This window comes from Serinus canaria, chromosome 2 (assembly GCF_022539315.1).
Source record: "Serinus canaria isolate serCan28SL12 chromosome 2, serCan2020, whole genome shotgun sequence".
Classification (NCBI taxonomy): Eukaryota; Metazoa; Chordata; class Aves; order Passeriformes; family Fringillidae; genus Serinus; species Serinus canaria.
Window position 1 is genome coordinate 129876292 of NC_066315.1, and position 12025 is coordinate 129888316.

Sequence of the window (12025 nt, forward strand, 5' to 3'; positions counted from 1 at the left end):
TTATCAAAGGAAAATCATAAACACTCAGAAATGCAGAAAGAATTGGTTTACACTCTTTCTGGCAATTCCACAAACAAGTTCCAAATTAAATGAAAGACACATTATTGTCAAATAATTATTCACTTTAAATTATTTTGAAGAGAAGTGTGGGGTTGGGGGATTGATTGTTTCTTTTTCAAAAATGACACACACAAATATTGTAATGCTTTCATTTTATTACTTCCAGATTTTTATCCTGGTTTCCTCTAATAACTTGTGGGTCCATTGATTAACCTCTACATAGTAAGCTTACAAAACTAAAATCAGAATACTTAGTGCAGGCTTCATTTACACCTAACATATTGTTCAGGAGTTTTCCACTATGCAGTATGTGAGCAACAAGCATTCAAGAAACACCTCACATATAATGAAATTAATTGAAAAGAAAATGGTAACAGTGTCAAAGAATCACAGAATGTTTGGGATTGGAAGGGACATTAAAGACCAACTAGTACCAACTCCCCTAGCATGGGCAGGCACACCTTCACCTAGATCAGACTGCTCAAAGTCCCATCCAACCTGACCTACAATGCTTGAGGAATAGGGCATCCACAGCTTCTCTGAGTAACTTGTTCTAGTGTTACACACCCTCTCCACAAAGAATTTCTCCTAATATCTAATCTCAATCTACCTTCCTTCAGCTAAAAGCTAACACCGCTATACTACATGGAAAAAGTCCTCCAGCTTTCTTGTAGGCTCCCCTAGGCACTGGTACAAGTTCACACTGCTGTTTCCTAGTTTGGATGAGTTTGCACTTCAGTTGGCTGATCAGAACCTTTGGTGCCAGCAACTGGACAAGATTCTGGTGTTATCTCTCAAATGAATCTGGAATTTCTTACAATGATGTACTGCACTGAAACTGCTGCAAGATATAGGACGTCTGTGTTATAACCAAAGAATTATTAAAACCAGTCCAGAACAAAATTTGTTCTTCATTGTGACACACAAAAGATATTCATAGATCACTCCAAAAACTGTTTTTGTCAACAAGGAAATCCCTCCTCACTTCACCATCAATATTCTTAATTTCAAACACTTGTACCCTTGCTTTTTTCTATTAAAGCTAAGTATTTCAAAACTTTTTTCACTCAAGGCTTACCAAGCAACACAAAATTATTGGACATACATTTACTGATAGCAAAAATGACACTTACATATTAAATATGACCAGATTTAATAACTGCTAAATATTTAATCCTAACTACGAATCCTATCACAGATTATTTTCTTGAACCATAAAACTGTGTGAAAACTTAGGGAACTAAAAAAATTTCAATAGCATAAAAATACACAGAATTATTTTTTATAGTAGGTACAAAAATCTTCTCTTACTTGATCTTTTTATAATGGGAAACTTTTAAAAATGCTTAATTCTTCGATATAAACTTGACAGCAAAAACACCTGGACATCCTCTTGTCCATTACAAGATATTCTTGCACACCCCTTAACAGGCCTTGTAGAAATCCTTTAGTGTTAATTGTTAATATTAATTTAACAATTACAGCCTGGAAGTCAGCATCCACAGTGAAAATTCAAAAGGAGTACACAAGATCATATAACAAAAGATGACAAAAGAATTCTATATTTGTCATCCTAGAAGTCTCATGTAGTGACCCCTCCACTGAAGGGAATACTACAAAGCTTCATTTTCCAATTTCTCCCTTTCTATTTTTCACTGTGCTGAAGTCATACTCTTCTTTCTATTTTTCTACTACCTTTCTTTTCTGAACTAACTAGTCTCATTCACAAGCCCACTTTCATGGCTTTCTCCTATTCTGTTACTATTCAGTACTGAGAAGTCAGCTCTGCCTCTAATTTGCCTATTCCCTTACTCACCTGTGAAGTTTTCAGACCTTTACTCTTTTCTCACATCCTGTGCAACTACAGGCAGGGCTGCCTCTAGCCCTCTGCAATGCTGGCCTTTAGAACTCCTCTACATCATGACCACAAAAAAAAAACCTGAGCAAGGTATGCAAATGCTGAGCTGCCAACTGCTCTGACCTTCTGCCTTATATTGAAGAGCACTTTCTTCAAGCAGAGGTTGACTTCTGGTTCTGTATTTGTTGCTGCTCATGCACTGCTATATGATTTATAGCCCCTAAAATTCTATTAGTGTACGTTAAAAAATTACAGACTTAGCATTTCCATATACTACAACAGTACTCATTTTTAAGAGCAAACCAACCTTTTAACAATAGTGGCTAATTAAGACAAATTAGGCACTGCATTAGACAAAGCTGTCAAGAGGTGCAGGAAGGTGAGTGATCCTTCCCTTCTCCTCCACAATGCTGATGCCACACCTGGAGTGCTGGGTCCACTTCTGGCCTCCTCAGCATGACAGACATGGACACACCACAGAGACTTAACAAAGGGCCACAAAGATGACCAAGGGACTGGAACATCTCTCCCAGGAGGAGAAACTGACACTGGGACTGTTTAGCCTGGAGAAGATAAAGCTCAGGGGGAATTTTTTTAATGCATGCAAATAACTGAAGGGAAGGTGCAAAGAAGATGAAGTCAGGCTCTTTTCAGTGGTGCCCAGTGACTGGAACAAAGGCAATTGGCATACAATGAAAAGAAGATTTCCTGTGAACATCAGGAAACACTTTTTGTACCATGAGGGTGATGAAGCATTGGCACAAGTTACACAGGGAGGTTGTGGAGTTTCTTTCCTTGGAGATATTCAAAAGCTGTCTGGACATGGTCCCAGGCAGCCAAACCTCAGTGGCCCTGATTATGTAGGGGGATTGGACAAGATGACCTCTGCAGGTACCTGCCAATCTCAACCACTCTGTGATTCTCTTTTCTCAGCCCTGTTAACCAAAGATACTCCTGTTACTTTCAGATTTGAGGCACTTATCTTCTGTACTTAGTGACAAGCAGACTCTTGCTGTCTTTTTTACTCATAACTTGTTCCCTTACAGCACCACAAAAGCTCATGGCAGAATTCCCAACTACTATTGGGAATAGGTAAAGGTAACACAAGTAACAGATTGCTGCCTCAATCCTGGATCTGAGGTTCTCTCACACTGAACACCAAATTGGGGGAAGTATGGAGGGAAGGAGTCAGGGGCGGGGCGGGGCGGGGGGGTGGAGGCAGAGTGGGGTTCAGTGTTAGGTTCTGACTTCTGTACCCATGCAAGAACCGCGAGGAGTTGCTAAACGCTGCCTCAGTTGAGGTGAACCAAACTTGTGTTACACCCTTCCATGCAGGAGAGGGAGGTGTACACCACATCCTTAGCTAGCACAGACTGTGCCTGGCAATGTGATCTGAACCTCAGAATAAGTAATCAGATGTCATGCGTAATTTTGGGTTAATGCAAAAAACATCAACATTGCCAATTAAGGAAGATTAAAATAAGATTTTCCTTCCAATTCAGAAGGAAAAAATACAGATGAAGCTAGTAAAGATAGCAGATTTTAATGTCAGTAATAAATCAGTATCTTCAAAAATCAACTATTCAATAAGTCAAGTCACAAGCATCAACTCTGCATGTCAAGTCACACAGAGGAATATTTCCTAATGTAAGAAAAATAATCTCGGCCTTCCCTGCCTGTTTATTACTGAGTAAGCAAATACAATTCCGAGTAAACCACCATTATAAAAATAAGCTATCAATATTCTTAGAACACACTCAGAAAAAAATGCAGTCATCCACACTGATTATTGGAGATACAAAAGATTGCACAGAATCTGCTTGAAAAGTATTCCTATATAGATCATCACATAGCAATCTGTAACAAGGATTCTACAATTTTGCTATAGGACAAATTGCATTTACTGCAGTGCTCTTTTCTGTTTGCTCAAAGCTGTAACATTCCAGTCTTCATATTCTCTTTGTGCTCCTTCTGAATGACCCTGAATGATCATACATTGTATGTATGGCAATACACTTCTCTGAAGCACGTTCTGCTGCAATGCACAAGACTAAACTGAAATAAATTATGTAGGGAGGAATAATAATGTCAGGAACACCTATTTATTCTTAACACTTCCAAACAATTCTAAATGCAATCTACTTATGACAAAACCTGCTTCTCTCCTCAAACATATGCTGACAATGTCACCTGAAGAATGAAGTGCTGTCACCATTTTCATGTTACTTGGTTCAAACCACACTGCAATCACTGCTTACTGAGTGTCGTCATTAACTATTCTATACATTGGACTTAAACAAAAACCCCAAACACCAAGCAAAGTGCCCTGAACTAAAAATGAAACCACTTGTCTAGAATCCATCTGTGAAAGTAGAACCTTAAACAATTTTGGGGGTTTTAATATTAGTCTGAGTAGCTGAAGTTGACATGGTTTCTTTTCCCATTTCCTAGAAAAGCTTTTTACTAAGACATTTCATGGAATAGTGCTGAAAGCTGGCTTATACAGCATAACTCATAATTAAAGAGTGGAATACTCAAAATTCATAGGCTTAAAACTACACAGAAAACTGGTAAAAAAAAACATTTGAACACAACTACAGGAAGTAGGGGAAAACCAGCAACTTATCTGTAAAGTATAGGTGGTTATAGGAAAAATGGGTACACACCGAATTTTCTTCCTCCTCTTCTAGCTCTCTCTGCTGTTCCTCATGTCGCTTTGCCTTTATCTCCATTGCTTCGGTGATCAGGTCCCTTAAAATTGAAACTGGCTTAGCATTCTTAATAAATGTATGCTAGGAGAAAAAAAATCATTGAAATATGTAATATCATTAAAGCAGTTGTACTCCAGATTTAATTACAAGTCCTATTCAACACTACAGATTTCAGGGATAAACAGTTGTGCATTACACAATAACCAAAATCTGCACCAACACAATATATATCTTTCAGCTGCTTTATAACTAAAATTTTACTTTAACTATTTTTAATAACTGCCAGCCTTAGGAAATGTAGTCACTTAATAACTGTTTCATGATTGAGGATAGAATTTTCCAAAGAAATCATGCAGAAAGTTGTAAATAGAGGGGTGATGATCTGACATAGAAAACCAAACTTTTTCAGATATTGAGTTTTATCATTTATTTAATCTTAACAAATTGAGAACATAAATTAATGGCTCTAACCGAGTATCTGTGGCTGCTTAATTCAACAAACCTATACTTTAAATGTCATAAAATATTTCTTGATCTATGATGCTGAAAAGTGGAACCAGTAAAAAAAACCCTTACTATTAGCAGGAAGTTTAATTTTTAATTCAAGGTCAATTAAAACATTACTTCTTCATTTAAGACAATGTGCATTACACCATTTGGACATTTTGCTGCCTAATAAACACCTGCTGTTAGAAAAAGTCTGATTTTTTGCAACATTACATGCAAGTACAATTTAGGCAAAACACAACTAAGCACCTTTGAAAAATATTACTAAAAATTTAAAAGCTGTTCCATGAAGAACAGAACTGATAAAGCCTCATGCACTACATCTATTATCTATCTCCTCCCTATATATATATTAATTCAATTACTCTCTCTTTCATTCCATGATCTCTCCTCACAAGCAGTACTTTCATTTCTACTCAAACATTTTGACAGCACCTCCAGCTCCATCACCTATGCTCCAAACTCCAGCTGGGGAAAAAGACAACACAGACTCCTGATGAACAAACACAGTATCTGGTTTCCTGGTCAGTTAGCACTGGAAAGAAACTGTACACTGAAGCGTTTTGTTTGTTTGTTTCTCCTTACTTGCCCACATTAAGGCAAGTCTCTTCTATCCAGCTGTCTGTATTCAGCTAACCATACAAACTTCAAATCCTGGAGGTCTCAAGTAATGGTTCATACATCACACAGACACAACTTTCAACTTTTACTTACCTGCATTTTCGTATTTTGCAATGTATAAAATTAAATATTCATAAAACGACCTACCAAAAACTACTTTGCAAAATTTTTGTTCACTTTGTAGTGGAGTTTACTGGAACTTAAAATTTAACAGCTGCTATTGCTAGCTCAACACAGAATAAATCTAGCAGGAGAGTAATACAGGAAGCGAGAGCCTGGCATACCCTGCCTTACTCCAAAGGTCCACACTGCCAACTGTGGCTCACATAGGCAAGTGCCCACTTGGCTGAACTTAGCCCAGGAACAAACTCATCATACTGCCCATCTGCATCAGACCTTTCTAGGACACAGAGCCACCTGCCTGCTCAATCTGACATGACCAAAAGGCAAGACTGAATATACCCCATGCGTGGTCCACACAAAGGGGTACCCTGGGTATCAGTTCTATAATTTAGACAACTAAACATTTGTCTAAATCCTGAGATCTATTGAGGGCCTCTAATCACAAAGCAAGGATCCAATATTAATAGCAAGAACCAGCCCTAAACTATTTAATGATTAATTTTAAAAGCAGCAAGAAGAGAAGAGGGGGCAGAGATACAGGAGCTGACAGAGAAAAGACTACAAAGTGAAAAAAAATAAGGCATAATGATAGTTAAAAGAAGATTTTCCCTTACAAAATTTCACAACGTTTTGGGTTTGAGGGGGGGGAAAAAACCCCCAATACTGACCTGTAGCAGCTGGGTTGCTGTAGCTCTTTGTTCAGGATTTTTCACCAAGCATTTCTTCACAAAATCTGTGAATTCATCAGACCAGAGCTCTGGCTTCCGGAAGGTCGGAGGGGGATTTGTAGGAATCATAAAAATAGCCTAGATAAAAATCAAACAATAGCAAGTCTAAACAAAACACATCACCACAGCAGCTGAAGCCAAGTTAAAAAAAAAGAAATGGCTTTATTCACCTTTCTTATCTGGCTAAGAATCTGGAAGACAAATTTTAAGTATGCAAGGATTTCTACCCGGATCAAGATTCAGAAAGTAAATCCATCTGCTCCTAATATAACTACTTCCCATTAGATTTTCTCTATTTAAACTCTACCCCATTGAGCACAAGACTCCTTATTTAATCTACTGCTGTACATCAATCTGAAGAGATGATTGTATTATTTCAGAAATTCTCAGCAGAAATGACAGCACTGCTTGTTTAAACACATATATAAAGTTCCTGTAAACAGTCAAGCTCACCTTCTCCTCTCTTAAATGAACTTAATTTTATTTGAGAATTGCTTAGGAAATTTGGGAGGATTTTATTTCCTTTTGTACTCATCATTCATCAGATAGAGCTTTAAAACTTGCTTGGTCAAGTAAGATTTAGATATACATGCTAAAAGACCTAAGGTAACACTAAAAGATGACAAAATAATCAAGTAACAAGTCTTACAGTACTGAAAACCTACATGAAATTGAAAATACACTGTTTTACCTATATAACAAAAATTTCTTCTGTTGAAAACCATATGCAGACAGATTTTTCAACTGGGAAAAAAATATTCATTGTATATAAACGAAAAGTTTGTCCTACTCTAAGATTATCTATATTGTGCCATTTTTTATATTATTATTATTTCCAGGTTTTCCTCTAACTATAAATACACATTTGTAGTGGGGCGGAAAACAGCCATAAAATTCTGACAGACTACTGCAAAATAATGAAAATTTTTGAATTTTTGTATGTAATAAATGCATCCAATATCATTGCTTAAGACTAACACGATAGCAACAGACTATTCAGAACCAGGTCTATTGACAAGAACAACAGGCTATTATTGTCTTCTAAACCCAAGTTCAATTCAACCATATTTTACAAACTCACAGGGAGTGAAAATTCTTCATTTGTTTTTCTATAAGCATAGGCAGAAATACAAACCCAGAAAGGGGAAAAAACTGATTCTGCACACTTTTAACATACTAGAAGCACTAGAAGCTTCAGCCTGTGTCTGAAACACAGGAGAAGGCAGAGAAAACTTAATGAGATTTTATCCATAAATTCTAAAGTGTGACTGGCCTTGAAAGTTGGTTGAACTCATTCAAACCCTCATTAGAAAATTCTTCTCATATTCTGAAAGAAAGTGGAATCTATGCAAAATGATTTTAAAACTGTTTACTATCATTTTAACAAAAATTAATTCAGTACTGAATAGTTGCTAAATGTTTACAAAACTTGCCATTTTGTTTAATAAAACTGCATGCTACAACAGCAGCTTTATATTTTCAGTGGCAGCCATGCCAAACAAGTATATAGACTCATACAGGAAATGTGGCACTCAGTAACTGGCCTTATCTAATTCACTTGTGATGCAAGATTAATTGTCTTGCACAAGTACAAGTGAAGTGCTTCTGGCAAAAAGCAGTGGCTAACAAATTCAGCTGTTTCTGTCCTTGAAATTAATGATCTGAACTTCGAACTGATGACTTTTGATCTTATGTTCAGCTACTCTTAACAGCCAACTCTGCAGTAGCTATTGAAAACACACAGCTGTAACAGAAGACTATCAACTTCTGTTTATGTGGTGTTAAAATGGGTACCTCCTCTTTGATCATAAACATTGACCTCTCTCCCCACAGGTAAGCAAAGATAAGTTAGAGAGTCCTACTCAGCTCCTCAGTTCTAGGAAAAATGTTTGTCTTGGCCAATTATTTCCACCAAATACACAGCAGTTAAGAACCAAAGCAGAGAACTGACTTCTTTGTCATTCACAAAGTACAATGAGAAGAAAGGGAAAATTAGTGAATCATTATTTTATGCCAGGCAACAAAAACCACAAAAGGAGATATTCAAGGGTTAGAGTTCTAAATCCACACTTATGCTTTGTACACTCATGGAAAACACCTACTTCAGAAATATGCACACCGATGTAATGCCTAAATTGTAGGCTTTTTTAAATCCTACTATGCCACAGGAGCTGTATTAACTGAAGAGAAAAATTAGACACATTTTTGTAATACAAGAAAACATACAGAAATTACTTATTGTTTAGTCCAACTTGGTAATTACGTCATGTACTTGCTAGCGTGTACCTCTCCCTCCAACTCTCATTGCTCCATTCAATTAACCAACCTAAAATTCTGGGTTTCAATTCCATCTTCCCTCTCTACTACCTAATTTTGGCTTGCATATTTCTCTGCAGAAAAGTTGAGCTCCTTTCCTCTTTCAAAACAGTCTATGATCTAGCCTTCAACTACCTTGTTTCCTTTCAAGAGGCTTGCAAAGCAATCACTGGAGAATTTTATAAAGCTAGTTCCAAATCTCCAGGAATAAAAACAAAACACTTATCTGACAGAAACTTATTCCTCATTTTTGCTTCCACTTCTTGTCCAAAAGGTAATTTCTATCCTGAAATAACTATATATTATTTTAAAACAAAACTAAGCTATTTCAATCACTCTTGGTGCCAATGGAAGCAGGAAATACTTGGGGTGTTTTTCATGTTTCTTTTATCTTACCTTAGATTTCTCCAGTCCCTCTGTTTTCCCAAACTATTACTTGTAGTATTTTTTTGTCCTCCACTCCACTTGCAATTTTCTCAGAAGTTTCCCACAGCTATTCATTTTAGTGTAGCTCTGACAGTGGGGCTGAGGACAGTGCTCATTCAGCCAGTGTAAGGCAAATTTTGCTAAAAAGAAACACCAAATATAAGCTACTATCCACCCAACTAAATGGGTTGAACTGGCAGTTCCAACTGCAGAAAATGTCAGGAGGAAATTGCTCAACAGATGGGGCAGGTTCTAACATATTTCTAAAAGAGCTGGGGCTGATTCTTTTCTCCTTCCCATCCTCACCATCACCTTCCATATTGCCTTAAATTTCTGAGACAGAAGGACAAATCTTACATGATTAATACAGCAAATATACAACCAAATAATTAGATTGTATGACTCAGTCTTCAGTTTTAACCATTCAATCATCTTTAAAAAGAGAAAGAAATCTTTAAAGATGCAAGAAGGATCAGCTTAATCTGTGCTTGTCTTCACCTGTGTATAATACAGAGTTAATTTCAAATTAATCCTGAACTGGTCCCTCCCCCTCTGAACCTTGAGCCCAATTCTACTTTGAATCATCTTTCACACATTGGTCCGAGGCAAATCCTTCACCTTGCAGTGAAACCAGAATTCAAGCAGATTATAATATATGTATGACGAAAAATGGGGGGAAGAAAAAATCATCCAGGGCAGTTTTTGGGGCCACTTCTGAATTGGACACTGGACAATCCAACACAGTTTCTACCATACCTGTTCCTGGGTAGCACTTCCATGCTCAATCACCAGCAGTTACAACTAAATCAAATACCAGACTGAGAATCAGGTCTTAAATGAGAGCAGAAATGCACAAGTCAGCCCAGGATTTTCTTTTTATTATTCTTAAAGGGCCTAGTATTTTAAATTAAGTCCAGGCTGAAAACAGGGGGTTTTTTAGTATGAAGGTTCTTTTACGGACAATTTTATTGGCGTGAAAATGTAATTATGGTGATGATGATGAATTAGGAAACGCCAAAAGAAAAATGAGATGCTCATATACCACACATGGAAATTCCTAATCAGAAAATCCTTGCAGCTCATTCTTGTAGTCAGTCAGGGTAATATATCTGTATTTCACACAGCCCACAAACACGTTAAGTGATCAACAGCAATTTTGTAGAGGTACCATGTATTCTGGCTTTTGGTTCTTTGAATAATTTATCTTTATTACTTAACTGAAATAAGTTACTTGTAATAAAAAGCAGAAAATCTATCCAGTATCATAAATGCTACTGAAGAGGACAACAAAGACTTTTATATTGTGGTGATTTTATAATTTTCATGCAGTGAAGCTTCAGTGCTAGAATCTACAGAGAAAACCTTTTTTTATAAACAGGATAAGGATATATGACATCAGTTTGTGACTTCATAGTTTTTGGAACAACAAGTACACTACTTAGTTCAGCATTCTATTGTAGGAAACAAACACCAAAACACACTTAAACTCAGTAACACATTTTAGAGTACAAAATCCTATTTAAATCTGGCAGAGTAAAATATTGATTACTGCAACATTTAGGTAACTTTGGAAACAAAGAATCACCTGAAAGACACATTTTTCTCTTCTTTGTGATGCACATCATAAAACCTCCCTCCTTTGTTGAACAGCCTTCAAAAAGACTACTAAAACAACATTGACTGAGTTACACAACTCATCAGCTGTCTAAGAATGAAACATCAGCATGGAGAGGGGTGAAATACTAGCAGATTCTACACTGGATTTTCATTGCTGAGCATGTTTTCTTGGTGTGGCTTTTTGGGATTTTTTTCTGTTTGTTTTGTTTTTATTCATTCAGAACTACAATATTGCAACACAGTGAAAAATAAAGTTACTGGACAACATCTCAGGTGTTTAAAGACAAGAAGGTTGGTTCATAATCTGCTTCACAGTAGATAATAGATTTATTAAAATCACTGCTTCCTCCTCCCACCTGCAAACATAGATGTTGATGAAGATCAGCTATTGTACTCACACCTTTTGTGCAGAACTACCAATGGGTCTGGTTCCATCAAACATCAATCACATACCTGATCCGAGTTGATTCTTACAAGATTAAATGCAGAAAGGGATAAGTGAAGCTTTAGTTCAGGGAAGTTCTGGTTGAACAATAAATGACTAAATTTTTCATCCTAATGAAAAATTAGGATGAAAAATTTAATGAGGGGAAATAATGAGGGGTCACACATATTTCATATTTCACATAAATATGTCACACATATTTCCCCTAATGAGGGGAAATATGTGTGACATTTAACATGCAATCTACTGTGCTTACTTTTATAGTTTTTAGTGATAGCCACTGATTAAACCATGTACACAATACTACATAAATTAAAATTACATTTAAATTACTTTATAATAAAATTACATATATTAACACCAGGAGCACTTGAAAAATAAAATAAAACACCATAGGGGAAAAAACCAAACTGAATAAAACAAACCTCAACTGTTAACAGCCGTTCACTATCATAAGATTCCCTCTGGAAAAATGACCTTTCAATGATCAAATCAAAGTATGATTAACTTAAGATGTAAAGTAATAAAGTAATAAACATAGAGAAAAGATACATAATGGGAAGACCATTCTCACAATTAACAGCAAAGATGGGTTAGTGAAAGATAAGCTATT

The 12025-nt window shown here is 36.4% G+C and overlaps 1 protein-coding gene across 3 annotated transcripts in view; it reads right to left on the bottom strand.

Annotated features, from left to right (window-relative positions):
- STK3 (serine/threonine kinase 3) overlaps positions 1–12025 on the bottom strand; it is a 130174-nt gene that overhangs the window by 67508 nt on the left and 50641 nt on the right. For all 3 annotated transcript variants that reach the window (XM_030234620.2, XM_030234618.2, XM_009087113.4), the window contains exons 7-8: positions 6549–6686; positions 4585–4710 (exon numbers count right to left, since the gene is read on the bottom strand). In XM_030234620.2, coding sequence (XP_030090480.1) covers positions 4585–4710; positions 6549–6686 — 264 coding nt within the window. The remainder of the gene's footprint in view (positions 1–4584; positions 4711–6548; positions 6687–12025) is intronic.